Genomic DNA, 26,105 nt, shown 5'->3' with positions numbered 1-26,105 from the left:
CCCTGACCGCGGGGGGGGCCCCCCCCCCCCCCACCCCGCCCGGCCCGTGTTCGGGGGGGGGGATTTTCGAGCTCATGTGCGCGTCAGGGACGCGGTCGGAAAGGCCAAGCGCTCGGCTCCAGGGCGCGGTAACAGCCCAAACGTGCGGCGAGTCCCCCGCCACCCCCTCCGGCGCTGCCGGAACTGGGCCGGGACCGCAGCTCCGGCCGGCAGCGCTAAACCTCTTGCCATAAATGTACTGCTGCATCCCTGGAGCGGGGGGAATATTCTCGAACCACACAGGCAGGAAAAAAAAATACGGTACGTGTACATGTATTGGTGCGCAGGCAGGGAGGATGCGGGAGCGCTGCGGTCAGTCAGCGTGGTGCCACGGCACCCTGACACTGTGGCGTCCGCCGACAGAGGCAGCAAAAAGGATCATCTTGCGCGTCTGGTGCAGCTGTGGGATTTAGGAACGGCAAGCACGATACGTAATTCTGCTATGACCTCCCTGATTCCTCCTGCACGAGTCACTCAGCGTCTCAGCTCCTGGTTTGGCGTATAGAGATACTATCTAACCTGTTCTGCTACTCGTATCTTTTCTATTTAAACTAGGTTCCTGGAATAGGGCATCTACATTACTCATGAGAGTGATCTACATACCAGGGCCCTGAGTTTGTTTGACATGAACAAGGGAAGAGCAAATTAACAACTGAGCATCTTGGGCATGGATAAAGTGACTGTTCTGCTGTCTGCCTTGTCACGTTCTTGAAACATAATGACAGTCCTTTTTTTTTTTTTTTTTAAACTGCTGAAACAGATGAGGAAGTCTGCCATCCTGTGTATTCTTAATATGCTTAATAGAAAGACTTTAAAAATATATTTTATACTTTTTATCTTTATAAGGATATTTCTTTCACCCCGTGTATTGCAGACCATAGAAAATCTTTCCCTTTACCAGTAATGTGACTCATCTCCAGTTACTGCAGATTGCTTAGTTTTAAGACAACTCCCTGTTTTGACTACTCAGAAGGGATCATTAAACTATTAAAACTCTTCAGAGTGGTATTAGGCTGTTTCTTGTCTTTCTTTTTTTTTCTTTTTTTTTTTTTTTGCCAAGGAAGACAGGGTTGTTTGCTTTTTAGCATTTCCTCTATGAAATGATCCTCACTCACTGTTTTGTTGAGCTTCAGCTTCTTAACTCTAGCCCATACAGATGATATGAATGTCAATCTCAAAGTTACAGGTGTTCTTTTCTGCTGACTTTTATAAAAGCATTTGTTGAGGTGGGGTAGGTTTCTATGCATTTTTGTTTTCCACTCACTTCAAAACATTTTCATCATCTTGTTTTTGAAGGGCCCATTTCATGTTCTGAAATCCTTTTATATAGGATTCCAAACCAGTTCCAAAGAGCTCTCTTCAGCAGCCTCAGTCCCTAGCTAGGTCACTATCACCTCTTGTTTTCTCTTTCCTACTAATGAGTTTCACTGCTTGCTTGTTCTGCATTCCTCTCTCATTCTCCCTCAGTATTTAATCAGTTTTCAAATTCCACTTTCCTGTCTTCTGTTCTTGATGAAGCTCTGCATCATTTGGCGTTTTGACTTTCTTACACCTAGCTGAAGCTTGAGTCTGAGCACTGGCTGTTTTTTTCTCTGCCTCAGGTTCAGCCTTGAAAAGATCATCACACACGACAAGTGTCTTACCACTTCAGTAGGAGTCCAACCCATATTTCCTTCTTGTACTTTAATTCCCATAGGCAGACGTTTCAAGCAATTGTAATCATTCATACTTCAGAGGTAAACAGAGAACTCTTGTTTGTCATGGCCATTAAGCTCCCCTGTTGGAATACAGTATGATTGCCAACACAGTGGTATGATTGCCATCTTTAGACATCTGTTTTGGAGTCTCGTATGCTTGATGGGTTGGTAAGTTAGCTCCTAACTGGTGAGTGATTTTTTCCATGTAGTCAGTTATGATAAATTCTGTTTCCTCAAAGTGTTAACACCGCAGACTGGATAGATGGAATATTTCTTCTGTGGCCTATGTGCCTGCACCTGCCACTCTGCCAAGGATTTCAAGTCCATCTCCCTTGCAGTCCATGAGGTTTTTAATAAACTAGATCAGTTCTGTCATGTACTAGCAAGTATTTTCTTCCTGCCAGCAAACTATTGAGAGCACTGCCTCCTATAGCTTTCATCAGGAGCTGTCATACGCACAAGGGGTCAGCAGTACTCTTTGTTGAATGGCCACTTTTGCAAAAAGCCTAAATCTGTTTCCTTAACCAATTATTTTTACTAGGCTGATTGTCAGCTATCTGTGCTTTATCCAGGCTTAGCACTGGGCAATTGCGTTAAGTCAGAGCATGCTGACAGGGCAGTTCCCTTGTTTTTTTACTACGCTAATTAGTCAGTCTGTATGGTGTGCTTATATAGTACTTACACTGCAAATGCACCAAGGCAAGGACTACCTTTTTGTTCCGTATTTGTACAGATAATTTCATCTGTCTCCCAGTCTACAGCTGCACTGTTTTATGCTAAGCTCAATAATACATATTATTATACTGGAATCAAAGAAAAGGTCTTGCTCTTTCACCAGCAATCATCTTGGTTGATCTTAAGAGAATAAGAAATGTATTTTCCAGAGTTAAAAACGGAACTTTAGTGCTAGAGCTACAAAGTCAAAATCTGTAGTTAAGAGCCAAAAAAGACTTGCATGATCTTTGAAACAAATATGAAAGACCATCTATCACTCTTTAAGAACATGCTGAAGCATGAAACAACATGAAAACAAGTTTGCATCGTGGTAGATACTAAATGAGTGCATGATAAAAGAACGTACCCTGAAGAACAAGACACTTAGAGAGGAAGACAAGGGTCACTATGCTCAGCTTTTCAATACCTAGCTTTTAGAGTTTGGCTTCTGGAGCGAAATCTTCAAGACCGTTTTAGATGCTTCAGGTCTCTCCCTACAGTCTCTGAGAGACAAATTTATCTCAAGGAAAAGGATTCTCAAGTGCCAGCAAATGGAGCAGGAAGGCACCAGAGAGTGTCAATAAGGGCTCTCTAGAGTTGAGATGGCCATTTCTGCTTGGGATTCACAGTCTAGACACTTTTTCCTGTGCTTGGTGCCTGAACTATTTTCTTGTAGTTAATGACTAAATTATTTCCAAGGCTGAAGAGAAGTCACTCTTTTCTTTTAGAAAGACTTGGAAATGGGAGAAGCTCTTTTATACAGCAGCTACATTGTAATAGACCATTCAACCATGATACGGAAAACCTAAGCTTCTGACCCTTTCTCTGCCTGGGCATACATGTCTATAGCCCTCTGACTTCTCTAGCTTAGCAAAAGCAAGGAAACACAGAGAGTCAGGAGGAGCTACTGCTACAAAGATAGGAAAAGCAAAGCCAGAGATAACTAGACAGAAGTAGCACTCTCTCTGTTTTGCGTGGAGCTTGGCTCTCGCTTCCTGACTGGCAAGGCACGTGCATAGGGCTGGTGCAAGCCTGCTCTGTGCGCTAGGACTGAAGCCTGCTTACATTTTAGATTCACTTCAAGTATTTAACGCTGCTTAGATTTACTTAGAAAACCACGGCCACTTGGTTTTCCTCTGTGAACCGCTCAATGGCTTTGTGTGGTAAGCTGGATGGGTCTCCAGTCTGGTAAGGTCACAAGACACAGCAAAGGGGGGTAACAGAAGTACCAGTGACTGGGAATCAGAATGACAAATGCTTTTCTTGGCAGGAAACCTGGTTTACATATACATAAAATACAGCCTGAATTTCTTTGTGGGTCTAACCCAAGATCACACAAAAAATCTGCAGCAGAGGAGAACCAAACCCTTAAGCACCAGTACAGTGCCTAAAGGAAGACTACAGTGGTTTTGTGTTTGTTTTAGACAAACCTTCTCTTCATTCAATGCAGAGACACTGGATAATACATGAGAACCAGAAAGTAACACCAACCTGATTGCTCTAAGGAGAGGACCACATAGAGGGCAAAAAACAAGGGAAAAATTGAATTCCTTTCAGCCTTATTAGTCTAAAATGTGAACTGGAACTGAATCAGGGGATATTTAAAATACACATGCTATCTAATATAAAATATAAAGTGCCACATTCTTCCCTCTGAGACGCCAGGGAATTGTACTGTACTGCCAGGGAACTGTGTATTGAGTAATAGTGGAATTACTCAAGAGATGAATTAGTCTTTTGGAAATGATTCACCAACTGCTGCCATTGTTTAGTATTTTCCTTGTCACAGGATACAAAGTAAGCATCTGTGGAACATAGGAAATATCCTGCAGTATTTCAGCATTAAAAATATCAGTGCTCTAAAGGATCTTGGCATTTCTGAGAGGAACTGACAGGAGCATAATTTTATTTCAACTGAACTCTCTATCATTTGTGAAGGATGAGCTGCTAAATAAAGGTAATTTCTTTTTTCAGATTCACAGCCAAACAAAGCACTTCTTACCCAATGCCATTAGCGATGCTATTCCAAAAAAAGCACTCCTATTTCTAATAGCACTTGTTTAGACTTTATTCCCTATTATTTTCTGTTTAATTTTTCTGCTTTTGATGTACTATTTAATATTTACTCCTGGCAACAAATGTATGTTGTAACACTACTGAAAAAATACTTGGGAGTGGTATTTTTTTTGAATACTGATTATTTATTATCAAGTACTTAACTTCCCCCTGCTTTAGTAAAATCTAATGAGTGATTAATACTAAAGTGTGTGCTACTGGGCTCTCTCTGGGCAGCAAAAAGGCTGTTCCAATAGTCTGTGTGCTAGTGGGCATTCTCTGTGGATCATGAGAAAGTTCAGTCACCAGACAGCGGAATGGAGGCACGAGCGTGTAAATTGTTACAATGGCGTTCAATCTGTTCTGTTTTTTACACCAAAGACCCAGTAAGGAATTTCCTTGAAACTCTCTCAGGTGAAATAAGTGTTCCCTGACAAAACCTGAATGAGGGTCAGGCTGCTGGAGTGCTCTGCCTGCTGCTGAATCTCCTGTTAGGGATGTTTCTTCTGCACAAATGCATTGTGCATCCCCAGCCAGAAGTTTCTTGTATAGATCTGTCTAGATGAGAGTAAACCCGGTGCTTTTAAAACAGCGTATATTTTTAAATCCTGGTGCAGACAGGCAGAGCTGAATTTTAGTACATAATAACTAGGTAAGATGAATGGTAACCCACATGGAAGACTTTCACTAAGCATCCAGCTGTATAAAATTCATCACAATACTGAAACTCCATCCCCTTTGCCTAGTTTCAAGTTCTGTCATAAATCAGCATTCATTCATTAGAGTGTTTGCTAAACATTGTGCCTTTTGTCATAAACCTTGGCTCAAGTTTATATGTATGCCAGTAGATTTATATTTGTATAAATCTAATCTGGCTAAGACTTCTGATGCTCTTTGTTTGAACACACAGATTCCAGCCTTCGTGCAGCGGTTTTACCAGAATTAGTTTGAAGCCAAGCTCCGAGAGAATCTCGGGGCCTGGCAGCCCCTTTGAAACAAGGGTTTAAAAAATGGTTTGCACAAAGTCCCAGGAACAGAAACTGTAATATTTCACCTCTTTTTACCACGTTGCTGGGATGAGGCTGAAACCAGAATCTTGGACCCAACTGTCCCAAACCTTGGAGAAGGTCAGATTCATTAAAAACTTGATATATTGCTCCAAACCAAAATCTGACCACTAATAGCTGTTTTTGACAAAACAGTTCTCTCAAAAAATGCTGTTTTGTTGGACTTAGGACATTTTGCAAGAATGTTTTGATTTCAAGGAAATTTTAAAGGAGAAAGTGAGCACAGTATTTCAGTAATGTCAAAAAGATTTGCTTTGATTTTTTTCCAAAGTACTTACATTTCATTATTTCATGATTCATTACATTAGTATTTCATAACTTTTATACTATAATAGACTTACAGTGACATATTCTAGCATTATCAGAATACTTAGCTTAGGTAAAATTTTGACCTTAACACTGCTGTAATAAAGGGAAAATACATGTACATATCTAAGAAAAACGAGATAAAGACAATTTCAACACAGGCCTGCAATTCAATTTATTCACATGGAGTGCAACACAGGCACAGAGCTCCACTGGCTTCAGCAGAGATTATTAGGGCTGACATCGCATGGGATTATGCCGTACATTTGATTAAGTAAGCTTACTGATGTTCAAATGAGGACATAGGCAGGTTCATAACTCACACAGGAAACTGCAGGCTGCTGCTTCTCAGCCGGTAGTTGTCATCTTTCAACTGCTCTGTCAGAGACAATCTAAAACACAGATGATTTAAGCTAACGTGTTCGACTACATGTAGCAGAGAAGTGCTTTACACAGTTGGCACTGGTCTCTTCCCGCACCTGAGACAGGCTGGGTCTGTGCTAGCAGCAGTCGTTCGCTGCGTACTTCTGCATCACCATGGCAGCACCAAGGAGCGTTGCTTTGCCACATCTGGGCCTCGGGGAGCATCTCTCCCTTCTCTCCTATAGTCTACTTGGGAAAGGGAATATGCAGACAGGGGTCCCAACCGTCCCCTCTTGCCTAGTCTGCATTTACACGAGGGACGTGTCCCTCTCTGATCATACTGGCTTAACCACCACTGACAGAGCAGAAGAAACTATCAAAGGCAGGCACTAGCCTTGGCTGGGACATAGCAACTAACACCGCTGTCTCCCATAGCTGTTCAAACAGCATAAATGCCTAAACTTCAGCTTGACCCAGGACATTGACTGCCCTCCCCACTCAGGGCTGACAGGGGACTTCAGGACATTCAGCAGAGAAGCACGGGACGATAACAGTGTGGACAACAGATGACCCATGAACAAAGCCAATGTGCAGTGTAGTTTTAGGCAGGCTGATCCGACTACAGAGTCAAAGCCTTGGCATTTTTAGTCCTCTTCGGGAATGCTTTCCTGTACTATATAGATATTTCTGGTCTTTACATATTCCGAGTACTAGAACCATATATTCCATATAAGCTAAATATAGTTCCAAATATCAATATATATCTGTTACTTTATACGGAAAAGGTGTCTGCTTTTGTTTATATTTGGCAAAAAAAGAGTTAATGCCCGATGATGAATCCTTTGTGCTAGGAAGCTCTTGGATTGCGCCATTATCACTGCCAGCCCAGGTGGAAAACTTCAGGTACTGTTTCTGTTCATAACAAGAATCATTAAAAAGATCATTCTCTTCCTTTGTGGCAGGTACGTTTATATCTCTTTTACCGAAAGGTCTGCAAAGACATCCATGTTCTCACAGAAAACAGGCAACTGCCTTTTTGTTTTCCAGGAAGACCGATGAAAAGAATTACTAAACAACATGAAGTGCTGGTCTGGTACTGGCCAGAGACTCCTTACTAACAGTAAAAGGCTCTTGATCCCTCCTTGCAGAGCACATGGAACAGTCGGTCACTGGCTTGCAGGTAAGATTCGGGTATTCCCTTCTTGCAAAACGTTTGTGATTTAAAACTTCAGCATTAAATTATATATATGCATTTCCCATAGAAAAGGCAAAGTGAAATTATGGGGAAGCTGGCAGAAGACTCTGAAATTTAAGAGAGAGAACTTTTCGGTTTTTAAAGGAAATTGCGTAAAGCAGCCATTTATTTATTTATTTCAATCTCTTTATATTTCATTAAATAAAAAGTTTCCCTGCAGCTATTCCTGCTTTTGTAATTTACTCAGAAACAGAGAAGGGAGAAAGAATGACAAGTAATGAAAAGGAAAAAAGGTTGCTTGGTTGAAGCACACAGCAGAAGAACAGAATAAAAACATGAACGTGCTAAGAAAGACTAGCAACATGTCTATTAACAAACAGTGGCAAACAGGAAAAGGGATTTAAAATATACATTGAAAACATATAGATCTGTACAAAACATGACTGGTTACCCAAGCCCAATTTTGCAAATACATAATTAAACATTATGCACAGTGAGCACTCACTGTGTTTGGTGACTGCCTCAATGGAAGTAACATGTACTTAAGAATTTGTTACTTTATTCAAAACAGAGAAAGACTTATTGAATGGTCTGAAAGATGCTTAGATGCTCAGGTGTGTTCACATCCAGTCTCGCACTTTATCTTAATGTCTGGACAGAGCCCCACTGAAATTGAAAAACAGGTATGGTATTTCAGGTCCGTCTAACGGAAGTAGGTCACAGCCCTAGTCCTTTATTTTTTTTTCCCTGGAAGGGAAGAAGTAAACGTATTTGTAATTTACACATACATTTTGCAAGGCATCAAACGTATAAAAACAGAGGAGCTGAGACAGTGTAATCTTTATGTAACTACAAATACATATACTATTAAAGCCACCTATTATATCTAATTTTTTGTTCATGCAAATAATCCTATTTATTTCAATAGACTAAAGACATATTCAGCTTTATCCAATATAAATACTTGTTTTGTATCAGTTTAATCTTCTTGTTCCATGCTTCCCCAAGTTATTCAGAATCTTCTAGATTCTAGAATCTTCTTGGAGATATGGGAAGAGTAGGAGTGAGGAAAGCAATCAGGAATCAACATTTTTGCATGCAAGTCTTACAGAACAAAATAGATCCAAAATTCATACTAAATGCTGGAAGTAATGCCAAAATACAGGCATATCTTTCAAAATTCTGAGTGTGTCCCATATCAAGTGATGCCTTGGAATATTTGGAAAGCTGAAGCAAAAAAATTAGAAAAATAGACTGTCAATAGTGCTTGTGGCAATGGTAGATAACTGCCTAAAAACATCCCTGTGCAGTCCACTGAATGCAAACTAACAGGTGTATTGAAACATACTTAAGGTTTTAAGTAGTGATTTTCACACAGAGATGAAAATAAAGCGCATCAAACAACCAAAACTAAATAAAAGAACACAAGTACCAAGAGCTGGTTTTCAGGACAGAGGCTTAAAGAATTACCCACTTACGCTCTTTCTTACAATTTAATTCATGTATTCCCCACAACAGACATGCAATCTGTGTAAAAACAGACATTTATTTGGAATCTTCCTAATTATAGCCAGTAGTTCCACCGAATAAATAAATGCCTTGGTCTTGCTATTGGATCAACAGGAGTTAACCCGCTCTGAGCTCTACTTCCTTCTAAGGAGCTCTGTAAGGAACAAAATTGTATACATGTCGGCTCATTTCCAAACTGGGGGCCTTGTTTTGCAAAACAAACACCAGCTATAATGAGTAAAGAATTAAAACGAGTTTGAGGCTTCCCGCCCTGCACCGTCACTGATCTATACTTCATGTAGGACTGGGAAAATTCCTTGATTCTAATCTTGAGGGAAAAAAATGCCTTCTCAAATATTTTTGTACATTCAACACAATTTTTATTGCAGACAACCGTGTTTCTACCTAATTCTCTCAACCTCACTGTATAGTCCGTTGAGTTTAAATGAACTCATGTATTGTAATATTTTAAAGCCTTTCTGTATGAAAGGCATATAGAAGTGGGAATCAGGGATCAGACTGGGTCCTTTTAAGAAACAAAACACTTGGGAGTTTCAGGTTTCAGACCAGGTGCTTGAAAAATTGCCTCCCTATATGTCAACTATATTTTCTTTCTTGCACTCTCACAGGCCTTTTCCAAGCTTAAACATAAGCAGAAGAACCCATACAGACTGTTCAATATTCCTAAAACTATGGAAGATTAGGGGCAGGACTTTTGATTACCCACCTAGTCCGGAGATGAATGTAGGTCACAGCCTTCTCCAGTAATACTCATCTATTCCGAGATCTTTGCAAATGAAATCGTATTATTCTTGCAACCAAAACAGAGTAAGGAAGAGGAACAAATTTCCACCTCTGGCTGGCAGACAGAATTAGATAGTTCAGTTCGTTAGTAAAGAAGGAATCTATATTTGCAGCCACCAGATAATTCAAAAAGCGTTACGAAACTAAACTGACCTCTTTCTCCTGTGTTGAGTGTAATAGTGTGCCTGAACAAAGTCACAGACTTACCTGCTCTCAAGTGACTGTACCGCATACTTTCAGGGCTGAGGTGAAACAATATGCTGAGCTTACCATTATTCATCACGTATTAAGGCTGTCTGCCTAGTTTGATCTTAGAAGGACAAGAAACACAAACTTGGGACCACGGAAACAAGTTCACTGAATGACTAAAAGCAACCCGTGCCTGTTGTCTCCCAAAAACTGTCTCCAAAAAATTAAGTTAGAGAACAACAATAGTAACTATTATAATCATATGTAGCTCATAAAATGGCTGCTTCCTTCCAGCAGCTGCCCAAACAGCATCATGGGAATTGTTTGGAAAAAATAATCCCCTGGCTCATGTCCCTGGCAGAATTGGCAGTATCCTCACCACCCAAGAAATTGTCTCTTAAAATGCTGGTCCAAACTTTAGTGCATCCGTGGAGGAGAAAGCGCACTGACTAAGCCCATTACATTGAAGAGATGGTTCTGCTGGTGGCAATAGCAGAAGTGCTGTTGGTCCTGGGTTTGGCTGTGGAGTCAGACTCTCTCTGCTCACCCACTACGTTTTACAAAAACTGCTGGATCCGACGTTTCCCGGGTCTTCTGATTGACCTGCAGGAATCGCAGAAGAGGGGAGCCCAGGTGCTGAAGATTTATGCAGAAGTCTCACCCCAACAGTGCAGCAGAACCTGCTGCCTTCTGAGGAATGGTGAGTGTTTATTATCAAGATTGTGGCATACGTTAAAATTTGCATCATGACGTATGAGGAAAAACATTTTGGGTAATTTTTATATAAACATTCCTTTATATGAAGAAGAAATAATGCAAAAAAATGGGATATATCTATTTTTTGAGGCAGGAAAGCAGAGGCACATTGTAACTGTTCCCCCATCTTCAGTCCTATAGAAAGGAACTTGATAATATGAATTTTTTAGAAGACCACGCTGGAAACACATGAAAATCTTAGGGTCTGCTTTGAAATTTTAGATCTCTGTTACAAAGCTTGTGGGCAATGCTAACACTGAAACAATAACTCCTCAGTATCCATCACCATCTACTCCTGCAGAGAAAAATCAGTGACACTGATTTCAACAGGACCCTTCTTCATGGAGTATAGTACTAGACTAGGACATGGTGAGGGGGAAAGGGGAGCGAAGGACAATATGTCCTTCTCTGAAATACAAGAATATTAATTTTCTTGGAGAGAGCACTCTCTTGTTCGGTGTTTACACCACGTTTCTGGTGCAACCCAGGTATAACGTTAATATGAACAATAAAGTTATAGCAATAAATAATAGCAGTTATTCAGACAGCAGCCCCTTTTCCCTAGCCTTGTAAACTCAGACTCAGAATAAAAATAAGAAAAATCATTGCTTGTCCTAAGCCCAAGACTATACTTTCTCTGTATCACACTGCACTGGTACACTATAGGAGTATATTTCAGGAGTGTACGTGAAGTGCGTGTCCGTGGTGCCTAAATTTGACTGCAAAACTCACAAGATTTGAAAGGTTTTTGGATATAGAGGATGAAAGTGAGGTGCCAGTTACTAAAAACAGTCAATATAAATTTTGATGAAATTTTGAATTATGAGCAAAAATATGACCTTGACAACCTGAGACTGATGTAACTAATGTAACTGCCAGCAGCATTCCCAGGAAGAGTCAACTTCTGTCTTAAATATTGTGAGGAAAGAACAGTTATATACATTTCAATGTATATATAGCAATGTTTTTCCTATTTGGACAACAAACTTTTTCTCACAGAACATGGGACTGGATACCTTACAGAGATAAGTAATGGTAACTTGGAATCTCATTTTTATAATGTTACATAGTCAAGCACAAATTTATTACAATCTTAACTAAAATAGAGACATTAGATGGCATTTCGAAGATACGCTTTAAATCAGCTTGTGGTTTCCTTATAATCCCGAAGAGACAGATGTAGTCACTACCACAAATACTATTGCCTATAAATGTCCTAATTAAGATTTCAAGAAATGTTGATAAGAAGGTTGGTAAGAGAAATTTCTTTGCTGGATTCTCAGTAATAGCACAGTTACTGAAAGCTAATCTTACAAGATAAAAAGAAATTTTGAAATAATTTAAAAACAGGCAATAAAATATGTTGTTTATATCTCCTCAAACCAATGCAAAATACCTTATAGCATGCTTTTAAAGTATTTTTCCTGACCAAAGAACTATCCTTCCTTACAAAAAAACAGGTTTGTGACTTATTTTTCTTACCCGATGTTATGCAATAAAATCCATCACGGATCCCAGAGAATATATCCACAGGAGCCAAGTTCTTCAGATGAGATACTTTTTTCTACTACTTAATGATATTTTCATAAAGCTTGCAAAGTAATCATTAGAATGAAAAACATTTATAATTATGTTGTGCTAAAACCCAGAGTTTCTAATGACAACAGAAATCTGCACAAACTTGGAAGATTTCACTCCTCCCTTCAAAAAAACACATGTATTTTCAGGTGTCTTATATATTCTTAAATAAGATAGTCTCTATACCAGAAACTTGCATAGTACTCATGTATCACACTGAAAAACAAACATAAAGTATACTATTAGCACAAAGCATCCATTGTTTGACAAAATCCAGAACATTGTATACCTGGGTCTAAAGGCAAGGGTACATACTGCTACATGTGATGCAAGTGAATAACAGTTTTCTGTTGAAAGAAAAATTATCAATTTGAACAAACATCTGAAAATTGTGATTTTTCAAACAATGACTTCAATAATACCACATTGTTAGTGTTTGCAGAGTGTTTAAGAATCCTTGAACAAAAGATATCCCAGAAAAGCAAGTACTACATAGATATTTCACAGCAATATTTGAAGGGCTTTGTCTTTTAAACTGTTAATTTATGCTAAAAATGATGCAAAATGTTTACTGATGCCTAGAACTATTTCTATATTCAGAATTATTTTCTTAAAAATAGTCACTGGATTTTAAATTCCTTTGTCCGTAGAAGCCAATGTTTTTTATATGTCACCTGTAGAAATGCCTGTAGTCCTCAGGAAATACATCAAAATAGTTACGTACTGGCTAAATGTAGTGATAGGACAAGGGGTAACAGATTTAAACTGAAAGAGGGTAGGTTTAGATTGGACATAAGGAAGAAATTTTTTACCATGAGGGTGGTGAGGCACTGGAACAGGTTGCCCAGAGAAGTTGTGGATGCCCCATCCCTGGAAGTGTTCAAGGCCAGGTTGGACGGGGCTCTGAGCAACCTGATCTAGTGGAAGGTGTCCCTGCCCACGGCAGGGGGGTTGGAGCTAGACGATGTTTAAGGTCCCTTCCAACCCAAACCATTCTGTGATTCTATGAGTCTATGAAATGTTTATAATCTTTCAAAGAAAAATGTAAACCAATTGGTAAATAATAAAGCCAGAGCTTTGTATAATCCCTGTAAGATTATAATTTTGTCTCCCACAAACTATGTTCTTCTATTGTTTTGATAATCATAAGCATCTTTGTACCAGTCTTACTTTCATAAATATCTACTCTAAGCTCGAGTTCCTATGACAAATAACTCAAAACTGATAAAGCCTAACTAGAGGTAGATATAGGACATGAAAATTATATCAGTGAAAGAAAACTTGGTGATTATCACCTTTGATTTAGCTTTACCTTGCTATCATTACTGTTTAGGATCTCAGTTTTACTTGCAAATATTGCTGTTTTCGTTTCAGCTAGGCAGACAACCTTGATCTTTGTATGTAAGTAGCTAAAAAACACAAGACAATTCTGTAACAGCACTTCTGCCATGATTTTTTCTTCCATAGAGCTGCTGAATTTGTATTGTTCAGACAGACAGAGTGCATTTTCATTGCACATTTTTATTTAATTAATTGTATACATTTTTTGAAAATAATGTTTCTCTCTTAGGGCAGGTAAGTTCATTATGACGGAAAAAACTATTTTCAAGGTGCATGTTTACTGTGTTAATATATGATGCAGTACTGAGGCTACTGACTGAAAATATACAAGTAATAGAGAAAAGACAGTAAGCATGGGTTTAGTGTATTTTCTTCCTTTTCTCATTTGTAGATAGGTTAGGGATTTTATTGTTTTTTTAACTACATATAAGGTAGGAAGAGTTGCACAATTTTTTTCTGTTGTTCATTGCAGAAGTATTACAAATGATTTTCTTTACTTGCAAATATGAGGAAAATGTTTGGAATAAATACCTAAGTAAATAGAATACCTTTATTAAACTAGGTAGTTTCCTAACAATTTATGTAAAATAAAGCTTTTTCGTAAGGGTGTTACACGAATATACTGTAACTAAAATGCTTTTCCAATATTTAAAAAAAAAAAAAATCACAGAATTATTTTAGAATTGTTTGCCTGAAGCAACTCTTCAGCCCTATTAATTCACATGTTCTAGACAGTTACATTAACAAATACAGATCTTCTCTTAAAAGCTCATTTCATACACAAACTGTCCAATTTAGAGTCAGAAGGTATGCTACAACTTTCTGAAGTGCAAAGCTTGAGAGTCAGAATCAGTATCAGAAAAGTTCTCCTTAGCTGTTTTAATAATTTACAGTATTTTCTGCTATTGAATGTGTCCCCTGCCCTGCCAATACTTTTTTTAATTGCAGATAGCTGTATTAGCTCAGGTATGGAGATTACATTCAAGACAGGTAAAATAGAATAAATAAAACCTCCAAAACTTCGTACCACTAAAACAAAACCTAACATTGAACCTGCTCCATGCACATTGATATAAAATAAAATTAACTTTTGACTTGATATTTTGACTTGCGATTTTGATGTCCTGTAAAACTCTGAAAGAAGAAACTTTCTTGCTTTTTATATAGTGTCACTCTAAGCATAAGTAATCATCATATATTTTCTATCTAAATCTTAAACCATTAGGATTCAGGCTTCTATATACTTTTGAAAATTGGGTTTCAGTGACAAGTTGTTCAGGCATTTTTTCATTATTACTTTCGCCCTGATTTCTGATGTGAGAAGATAGAACTGAACCTCCAAACATAAATAAAGAACTGTCTAAACTACCGTATTCACAGAAATACAATAGCCCAAAGGCAAACAAGGAAAACGCTTGAGAACTGGCAGCGGGGCAGGATGTCACTTACTTCTTGTAGTTCAGGATGGTTTTTTTTTAATAGTCTGGGTGGAATGAATGGTTACAGTCCAGTTACAAGTAGACAGGTATATTACACAAGAGCAAACATCTCAAAGTTGTCTTCCTTGATAACTTTACTTTTAGAAATGGTCCACTCATTGAAGCTGAGACGTGAAGGAAGGCAACTGGTAGGAGGACTACAAGCTAAAGCATATGATTTCATTTTATCAAAGACACGTTTAGAATTCAGATGGCTATTCTGTTCCTTCTTAAAATAAGAATATAGTTGTAAGTAGTTCTACTTTACTGACTATGTGCTTAATTAGTTTGCACGATAATGAGAGAACCACAGATTTAAAGTACTATGGAGCTGCCCAGTATTAATGATCTTCTGATGTTAAATAATGTAATAACATGCAAAATGCAATGTTCATTATGCTGATAAGCTCAACTTTATTCTTTTTGTATTACAGTTTCCTGCAATCTGGCAGTGTTCTACCACGGAGCTATTCATGAGAATACGAATTGCCTGCACGTGTCTTGCCCAGCATTGGAAAGTTGCATACTAAAGGCTAGAATCAATGTCATTTTGTACAACATCACAACAGGTAAATAGGCATTTCATTTATAAAGGCTGAAAACATAGCAACTATAGGAAATGCTAAAATTATACTAGGTCATTTGCTATGGTAAAAAATCTTCTGAAGTAACATGCAATGCTAAAAAAGCATAAGACACTTTTCCTTTTTCATTAATGTACCTACTTCTAAGAATACTTCCCCCCTTTCTTCCATTCAATATTTGAGAAAGGACCTTGAAGATACACCCTGCTTTCAAGATTCATGCTCTGAGTACCTAATCAATACTATGTTTGGGGAAAATACCATACCAGATCTGAGAGACTGAGAGGTGAGGCTGCCCACTGCTCCATGTCCCCAGATCCAACCAGTAGCAAGGCTGAAAATGCATTCCCACTAGGCACGTGCACAAAGAGCACACATACACACCACAAGTATACATATATACACAGCCAGCCACACAGGTTACACAGACATATGCATAAAGGAGACACGTGAACACAGGCAGCACCAAGAGCCGCATCCTGCTTTCTCTGGCTGCACAGGATGGAGATCTGCTAGTGAAGATACATATATACACATATGTGCAATGCGGATCCCCCCAGCAGCTGGGCTCAGATGCTCAGTCTGCCCAGTAGCTGCCCCTGGACCCGTCTCCCTGTTGCTGGCACCCAGATGTACGAACCCCCAAGGGTGCAGCCCCCCTCCAGTTGCTGGTGCAGACTGTCACACATGCACACAGAGCTGGCCGGGACTCCCCTACTCTCCAGTAGCCTAGATCCCTCCCTTTCCTCACCTTTGGTTCCTTCCCTAAGCATCCCATAGTAAGTCCTGTGCAATCCTAAAATGCATTTCCCTTGCATCCCATAAGGTGTCCCATAACCCTAGGCAGTGACACCCCCAGTCCAGAAGGTGTTGATGGGTATTATTTGGGCTCCCTGACCTGCCATTGTCTCCGTGTGCTCCTTTTGTGGGTGTGCAGATGAGCTTTTATCACATAAACTAACATTGTTTATGATTTAATAGGGATTGATCCAGATCTTCTTATTTTTGAAAAACTGACATCCAAAGAACCAAATACTCACTCCTCACTGAATAAGTATGGAAGGCAAAACAGCACAAAGGCCACTGAGTGGGAAAGGTGCCAGCATCATAATGCCACGTCAAGTTCTCTTCTGCTCCAAGCTCCATCTTCTACCACTAGCCACGGCTTAACAGCAAACACTCATACCTCCCGTACAAGCCTGATGGTCAAAAAACCTGAAATTACCCCTTATTCCAGGGCAGAAACTTTTCCACTGGATGATCATTTTGCTAAGAGGACAAGCATAACTTCAGTAAACACTAAGTCAATCACCAGCTCGGACAAAAAGACCGTACCCTCAACTTTGATATCCAAGTCTGCCGAGGTATTATCCCACATGCCCACTCCTCCTCGTCTGAACAGCAGTAAACAACACTTAAATGAAACCAAAGGCTACAGTGGTAAGAATTATACTTCGGATAATGAGGCACCTGCTTGGGAAGCTGCAGCTTTGGGTGTCTGGTTGATTCCTGTTGTTCTTTGCTCTTCTCTCATCTTCCTTTGCTGTTGTACTGTTGCTTTCACAGCAGGGCGTTGCAGAAATAGGAGAGGTCAGTATAAGCCCATAAGGAGAAGAAGAATAATGTCGAGACAATTCATAAAATACACTACTGTCAAAGGTAATTTGTAAAATACTGTCATCATCTTTATTTTGGAACAACCAGCTTTTAAAAACTGAATCATATATACCAGCTTATTTCTCTTAAAGAATCAAAGATAATTTTTTCACTGATGGTTTCAGAATCTTGCGATTGTAATTTAATTCTTGACAGATGAAACACAATTCCCCCGCCTCTTTAGGTAAGAAGTACACACTTATAGCTCCCACTACATGCTTAGAGGTGTTAGAGCACATTTGGTTCATAATCTGACCCAGACTAATGCCTAACAAACAGTATACCCTAACTTAAGAGAGCAGATTCACTGCAGCTGTACGTATTCCTTCCACTGACTTTGAACTAACCTGAGAAAATTAAGTGTAGAGTGCAATCAGTAAAACTGACTGAAGCTTTATAGTATCATAAAATCATTTAACTCTAATCATCCTTTAATTGCCTCAGATCTAGTTTTTTCTATAAAAACTGTCCATTTTTCTGCAACTAAGTTCTAGATTCACCTTTTTTCCCCATTTATCCCTAATATTGAGACAAAACAATTCAGCCAGCACTCTTTACTTCTTCGAAGAAAAACACCAAAAACAACCCAAGTCCCCAAAACTACCGAATTCCATTAACTCATACCCAAACATCTGATCATTCAATCTTTATGCTTTACTTCCTCCCCACTTCTCACTTCACTCTTCTGGTAACAATGACTTCAAATGTTTTTCAAGCCCCTCCAGAAGACTTCAACTGCCTTTGTAAACTTACTTGCTCTGCAGTGCATTGACAAATCCATTCCGTTACTGGCGCAGGAAAACACAAAGGTGGCTAACATTTGTTCATGCCTTGCAACCAGCATCAATCTGTGTTGTCCACCTTGACTTGCTTTTTCTTGCCTACTCATATTTATCCTTTATGTCATTAGCTTTTTAAAATAGGAATAGTCACTTAATGTATGTTGCACGGGAATAGACAAAATGTTTTGAAAGCTCTAGAAGTCAGCTTTATAATAAAAAATCCTTTTTTTGTTTCCTCGTCCTGTATACTCTATTCATAAAAGTGCTCCTCCTGAACATAAATCAAGCAACTAGATCAACAACGTAGCAAGGTATTTCCTTGCCTTACCTTACTCAGGAAATTTGCTTAGCAAAGCAAACATTTTCAACAGTAACCAGGATTGTTCTTCTTCTTGTTGACGTCTCAGAGTTTCTCACTTTCTTCACTTGCTGTAAGAAGTTTCTATTTCCCAGACAAATGTAAATGTTAAAAAAGGAAACAATAAAAATAAAACTGATTGTCACATGTTTATGTGGCAGAAAATTATTTTAAAACTGGTAAGATTCATGCAATGTTCAAAGACTACAGTGATGAGGTTCTAAGGCCACATGAATACCTAATTACAGTTGAGCAGGTTGGTTTCAGAGGAAAAGACCTCTCAAATTATATTTTAACCCACACTGATCAGCACCGTAGCTTAAAAAACTGAAATGTAAAAAACCTCTCGTTTATAGTATTTGATGGGCCTTGTATGCTAATTTATACGTAATAGAAGAGAGACTGACACAGGATAAGAACATTTTAAAGGAGTGGGGTTATTTAATCAGTTGAAATAACACAGAAGAAATTCCTTCTATTTTAGCTAGAAAAATTAGAATTAGGTATGATTTGTTTTTAAGGGCAGTTCTATGCTGATATGTAAAGTGATACAAACTCTAGAGATGTACCTACTGCATGATGTACTTTAAATTTCAACAAGCTTTTATCATCAAATTGCACTTTTCTAATTCATCACATGGCTGAATCTAGCACATAGTTTAACTATCACTAAAAATTTCAGCTAAGAATGATGAGACCCCAAGGGGTCTTCTGAGTTAGAGGAAGTTGACATGTATTCTTTTCCAGGTTTTTAACACCAAAAGGGAAGGAACTAGGAGAAAGGAACCAAGATACCCTATATTGTATCAAGGGATGAATGCGGTGATACTGTAAATAAAGAACATATTTCTCATGTGCTCATCGTCTTAGGGTAATCTTCATGGATCTGACCCCAAAATGGAAAAGTCTCAGGTCTGATTCATTTCATTAGGAAACAAAGGCACATGTATGTCAGAGGAGGAACTCGGTTTCTCAACCTGTAGATTACTGTGATGTGCTTTATATCCTTTCGCCACATCTTGCACTGGAAATGGTGATGTGCGCTGAGACCGGCAGTATGATCTTTTTTAGGCTAGGAGCTGCAGACCCAGTGGTTCAGGTTCCTCTTTGTACAGTGCTCTACCAACCAAATTCTGAAGGAAATGTTCATGGCTCAGTGAAGTACCTTTCTGTTAAAGACACAAGCAGGTGTAACTGATTTCCATCTACAAAGTCTTAATCAGAAAATGAAAATTTGCAAAGTTCACATTTTGATCTCTACCACAGATAACATTCAGATACTTCACACATCATGACAACCTGATCAAATATATTAAGTAAACAAACCGATTAACGACATGCTCCAAGTCAAGTTGTGGTACTTTTCATCTCGCTCAGTACTGATGACAAGCACATTTTGTCATAGGATTCTCCCACAAAACACTTCAGCCAGCATTGTCACATCAATTTGCAATGAAAGTGCTTTTTAAATTATTTTTTTCTCCCCATAATTTTTAAAATCACGTAACCAGGGAAAACACATTTTAAAACCAACTTACATCTAAAATGTAAAGATATATCAAAAACAGATCTAAAATCCAGCTAGTTACCTTTCTGCTTGTCTGTTAGCTACCACATGAATAAACATCCAATGTAATGCAGCAATACATAAATGTCGTATGAAATTGTCTCTTTGTTTGAAATGGTCAAAACAATCAAAACGGTGAAGCGTATGTTTGCTGCCAAAGAAGGGCTCAGCAAAAACCGCACTTTGAAGAACTTCGCATTTTCCTATGAGTAAGAGTTAAAAAGCCTAAACCTAGACTCAGAAAAATACTTTGTAAGAGAACTAGATCTGCACTCTGTGATGCCTTTCTTCAGGCTGAATGGAGCCATTAAAATTCTGCTCATGTTCACATTATAGTCTCAATAGCTCCCAGACAAAGAGAAGATGTTACTTGAGAAATTAAGGCACTTCAAACTGCACAAACTTTGTTTTCAAGACCTTGCAACACTGAATTCCAAATATAATTTATCCTGGAAATCAGGGAACATACTAAAATTATTATTACTACATAATTGTATGTAATTTTTAGGATACAGAATTCACATGCAGGCAGCTTAGTCCAATTCAGGCAGAAAAATTACATTCTGTTTACCTAAAAATTCCCCCATAGTTTCAGCTGGATAACGTGTTTCATTTTTCTTAGCCTAGAGTTTTGCCAAGTGTTGCTGCGTATTAGTTATCTTCAGTTACAGAGACATATGCATTTTGTGTTAGTTATTTCATACTTTGGATTTTTTTTAAATTTGAATATAAATATTTTATTTTTTCCATTTTCCACGTTTTAAGGAAAAGAGAGTGCACAACACCTCTTTCTCCATGCCTCACATAATAAGATTTGCAGAACTGTTTAACAGTTTGAGGCAGCAGTATTATAACACAGTGCCCTTTACCCATTAATTTATCGTACTGAGAAGAACGTGTTTCTGATTCAACTCACTATTTAATCATGCATATAAAACAAGGGAAGATGCTTAAATCCATAATATATATTTATAATATATTGCTGAACTGGAAGCCACATAAGCAAGATCATTGCATGTCTAAGGCAACATAGTTCTTGCAGTATTGGTATCTTGCAGTACCCATATGATAATGGGCAACATTCAAGACAGAAAACATCAGAAGCAGAAGTGAACATGGGACATCCCCTCTCTCTTCTTCCTGAACAATTAAGGTATTGCTGATTTCAGATAAATATTATTTTAATTGAAAACTGAGACAGGTTCTAACATATTGCAATACCTTTATTATATGAGACTTGCACTATTTTCATCCCCCAAATCCTTAATATCTATTCTTATCCTGACTCTTCCTATTCAGGCTGGGCTGCTACCTAAACGCCCCATGAAACATCTGCTAACAGTCTGGAGTGCTGCAAAGTCAATAGTGCTAGGCTTCTTCCAGCCTGTTTAACTCTTCCTTTGCTATAAATGATCCTCTATAGCAGGTTGAATCAAGAAAAAAGGAGAAAAGCTAGTCTTAAGGGATGGATACTACCAGCAGAATAGATTTTTTTAAAAAGGAAATAAACTACTGAAAAAGTGAGAACTTGTTATTCTTACATCAGGGATGTTGTATACCTGCAAATGAAAAGACTAGCAAAGAAATCCTTTCACTGGACATGATACACTCCAACATGCCAGAAACACAAATCTCCGCAAGAAGACATTATTATTTATTTTAAAACAGGTGTTTTTTCACCTCCTTTTCCTCTCAGAAAAGTAACTTCTATCTGATCTACCAGCTGTGTGATCTGCAGCAAGTCACAGTCATCATTGGTGTCCGTGGTTTCTTTTCATCTTCAGATTAGTGACTGTACAATGCACTTAATAGCACCTTGATGCTCCTGTGATACTCACCCTTAAGTTGTGTAAAATCATGTAATGAAACTAAGACCCCAATACTCACCAGAAAAAGCAAATGAGAGAGAAGTGGAAATTTGTATGTCCCAATGCACAAACACTTCTGGGGCAGGATGGAATGACTAGAATATATAAGGTCATGTTCTGCAGAGTATTCTTGATTTTTTGGCATATAGAGAAAAAAATAGGCAGGAAAAAGGTTATGTAAAGCACAGTAGCAGAACTATTTTATTACAGACTAGGAGAGTCACAAGAAAATAAATACATACATTTTAAGTATGAGGGAAAACAAGAAATGGGTAGAAAGATGGTTTGTCCAGACATCCCTTTTTAGGCAACTGTCCCTTTATCCCTCACTTGTGCTTGTAGCAATGCTATGCATAAAAACAGGGCAAAAAGCATCAACTCCAGTCAGGGGTATAAATTAGTTCCCTGAAGACCATGAGATAATTGTAGGGGTTTACCAACTCTTCACGCACAGCCAGTCACATTCAGGTCTTAGGGCTTGGTGAAGCTACAAGTAGTTGTAACATCTACTCTCCTTGCCAAAGACTGAATTATGTCTCTGTACAGGCCTTCTTGTCTAATCTGAGCAAGAGATTACGCTTAGTGTCCAACAGCCCTTCTTTAAAGGGCAAAAGTGCAATAGAACACAGACAAACAACCTCAAGAAACTATCTAGCAACACTTTGAACATTTCACTTCACAACTCTTAGCACACTGTTTACTAAAGACATCTTATGCCAGTGATTACAGTAGTTTCTAGATGCAAAAAATTAGCCAGAATACTGACAAAGCAAGTTATTTTCCAGTTTGACCAAGCACTAGATCTCAACCTTTCTTTGGAATGTTTATATGGGAGATAAAAGAAAGGTTAGTCTCCTCAACAGCACCAGCGAAACTATGCATCACAACTATTCCAGATGGCCAAGAACTTAATTCGTGTGAATTTTTTTTCCATTGGAGACAGCTAATTTTTCCTTGCCATAAGGAAGTTACTTTTCCATTTTGCGGGGGCAAGTGTTTGGATTTGAAATGAGACATCTGCTGCTTGGAGGTTAGAACAGTGACCGCAAAGAAGCACATATAGTAGCCTTCCTGCTCAAGTTTCAATCTATAATGGACAGGGTTGCCTGAGGTCAGGGCTGTCATAAACTAGCTCCATGTTCCTCTTGGCCAGTAAATACCAGTAAAAGAATTACCTATGGAGACAGCCAATGCCTCTAGATATTGTGTGTGGTTTTTTGCTCCTCATTCCTTCCTTCCTTCCGAATTTATGCACTGGGGGGCCTAGCCTGCTTCTTGATTTAAGTGTTATCTATCTACATTTCTATTTCAAAGTAACACGAGCACTTCCATGTAACAGAAGAATGTACATACATACAGATATGTATAGAGGGATACACACCTTAGAGTCATGCATTTACATTATAATGTACATGATACATTAATAAGTGACCATTGCTAAGGATGTACTTATTACTGTGCTGTAGAGTTGCTTAACCTGTAAGTCTATTACTCTTTAACTCTTCACAGTTTTTAAACTTCAGTGCAGGTTTCCAATGAGATGGTCTGCAAGAGTATTATATAGGAAAATAAAGATGTGTAGTTTAGTTCACAAAAACATGCGCTACATTACACATCATCAAGGTTGGGAAGACTCCCACTGGAGTTAAGATCGCAGTGTTCTAGGTATTGTACATAATCACAGAGAAATACTGCCACCCTCAAACACAAACGGTTTGGAGGGAGAAGCAGAAAAATAGAAAAAGAAACATCCAAGGTGACAAAGAGCTCAAAATATAATCCAGGCTACCTTTGATCCAGTCCACTGCATTACACAAGTTCTGTACTGTAACATATAAAATATTAGTAAAAATCACAACTGTAACTCTGAATTTTATATCGCCTTTGATTCTAGCAGCTTGATTGGGCACTTACAGGATTATAAAGGTGTTTAATTTTTCTCCTGTGTTTCTTAGCAAGGAGAGGAAGTGAAGTCAACATTGAAAACCAAGGTTGGAGGTCAATCTTGCAGATTTCTAAGGCCAGCTGGCCAAGTGTTATATAGCCATAGGGTCATTAAGCCAGATATTACTGGAAAACTGTTATCTTTGACAATTAATTTCTGATGGAAGCGTTGGATGTGGTTAGGGACCACAGTGAATTAGTCCCAACATTGTTCTTGGCCAGTAGGTATAATCTATTGTTGGTAGAGACATTTGATTGTCCTGGTACTCAGGAGACAGCCACCTTTTATCCTGCCTGTATTTCTTGAAACATTTATAGAACGTATATAAGCTAGGCTCGAACACTTCAGAGGGAACTCTGGAAGCCTGTGCATTTTAGGTTTTTCCATGAATTAGCTGTGAAGCTAATGAAATGCTAATGTAATAAAATGAAAAAATCAATTTCCCTTGCCGTGCTGTTCTTTCTACCAGCCATTATTATTAGTAAAGCCAAACTGTTATTTTAACAACTTTCATACAGAGTTCTGCTTAGGTCCATTTAAAGTCTGTGAAGAGCAAAGGAAAACTGAATTGTCCTCTGTTGCAGGGACGATTTTATCAGGTGCTCATATGTCCCGAGTACGCAAAGACAACTTTATGGAGAAAAGCAAGCTTATGGGGTTTTAGGTTTTTTAAAACATTTAAGGGCATTACTCAGAACAGTCTGCTACAAGACATGCCACTGCAAAACAGAAGTTAGTTACATATCCTTGCTAGTACGCCAGTCCTTATGCAAGCACCGACAAAGCTAATTAAGGAAACAAATTTCTCTTGTGTATATACTAGAACCAAACCACCTTTGGAATAAAGCCAGGCACAACTCCACCATCCATACCATTGTCTGAGTCAAACTGCAGTTACTTCCTCAGTAATTTTGGTTTCATGGCTGTTCAAAAAAGATTAGGAATTACACAGATGTACTATTTCAAATGAGAATTTTAAACATTACCCCCATTGTTCCTTTATTCAGGGATAACCTGATAACAGCCAAAACTTTCCCCATATTAAGCTTCTGCTAAAACTTCACATTAATACAAATCTAAGAGGAAGGACCACTAAATAACCAAGCTGGTAAGTGCAAAATTTGGATTACAGGACAAGCATTTTCAATCTTAGCTGCAGCTCTGGCAAATTCTCACAGGGAGTAAAAAGCTGCATTAAACTCAGTCTCTTGCCATATGAAAACAATCGCTACCTAAGAAGAATCCTTCCAAAACTGACAATGGTTTGGAAATGGGAATACATACACTCTTTAGCTGCATGTAAACACAAAACAAACAATGAGAAATCCTAGCAGTGAGTGAGCTGAGCCACATACAACACTCTGCAGAAATCAATTCCTCTTCAGTTTTCAATGTCCTTATTCTTATGCTGTTTCCTCTCAATGAGTTGCTGGCAGGGCCACATGCTAGGTTCTTTTATAGGTATGCAGAATCCTTAAGTCTGATGAATAAAAACTCCCTCTGCCCCTTCCAGAAAATGAGGACATTCGCTCTAAGATGAAATCTTAGTAAGCCAGGAAGGTACAATAAAAGCAAGAATAGTTATTTATGTCCTTTCCAGCTGATATTTTTAAGTGGTTTTTTTTTTCTTAACCATGAGAAGGCAATAAAAGTTGCCTGTGATTCCAGTGTTTCAAATCAATTCCTTTCAAATACAAATTACCAAATATAAGATAAACATCCATATAATTTCTTTCTCTGTGCTTCACAGCAGTAAGCTGGATGCTAGAAACTTTTTTTTTCCTTGAAGAGCCTGGGTACATTCAAGAGACAACTCCGCAGGCCTCAGTGTACCAAGACTCAGTCCATTCCTATTTAAGCTATATACTCGCCTCACTACTCACCAGCTCTCACTTTCAGCAACTCTCATCATTCTTCTTTCCCATGTACTTTGGCATCCTGTAAATAACTCCTAGTTCACCTTCCCACGACCATCCCGTTTTCTACCTTATTTTATTCCATCATTTTAGAGACAGGTATTTTTACTTAGGGTATTTGTTAGCCCTCATGATGACGACTGAGAACCTCACACTGCTTAGTGTGCTTCAACACCTCTCTGAAAGTTAAACTACTTAGGCAACATTATCTTTGTTTTACAGATAGGGAGTACAGACAGAGAAAAGTCTGAGTGACATTTGAAAAGCATTTAGAAAGTTTAGAGCTCTTAACTTTCAGACTCTGAATTAATGGAACTGGGACCCTAGGTAATTTCATT

At 38.5% G+C, this 26,105-nt stretch overlaps 2 protein-coding genes across 2 annotated transcripts in view; one reads left to right on the top strand and one right to left on the bottom strand.

Annotated features, from left to right (window-relative positions):
- KLHL42 (kelch like family member 42) overlaps positions 1–9,981 on the bottom strand; it is a 22,799-nt gene extending 12,818 nt beyond the window's left edge. Inside the window, exons 1-2 of the mRNA XM_019474439.1 lie at positions 9,957–9,981; positions 1,434–1,450 (exon numbers count right to left, since the gene is read on the bottom strand). Coding sequence (XP_019329984.1) covers positions 1,434–1,450; positions 9,957–9,981 — 42 coding nt within the window. The remainder of the gene's footprint in view (positions 1–1,433; positions 1,451–9,956) is intronic.
- Positions 9,982–10,340: 359 nt separating this feature from the next.
- MANSC4 (MANSC domain containing 4) lies at positions 10,341–17,345 on the top strand. The gene is given in 3 exon segments (XM_009288494.1): positions 10,341–10,638; positions 15,526–15,660; positions 16,657–17,345. Coding segments are annotated over 3 exon segments (1,122 nt in total).
- The last annotated feature ends 8,760 nt before the right edge of the window (positions 17,346–26,105 follow it).

Source organism: Aptenodytes forsteri, unplaced genomic scaffold, assembly GCF_000699145.1.
Source record: "Aptenodytes forsteri isolate BGI_AS27 unplaced genomic scaffold, ASM69914v1 Scaffold73, whole genome shotgun sequence".
NCBI classification, from domain to species: Eukaryota; Metazoa; Chordata; class Aves; order Sphenisciformes; family Spheniscidae; genus Aptenodytes; species Aptenodytes forsteri.
The sequence above is the reverse complement of the archived record's forward strand: the minus strand, read 5'-3'. Positions and strand labels throughout refer to the sequence as shown.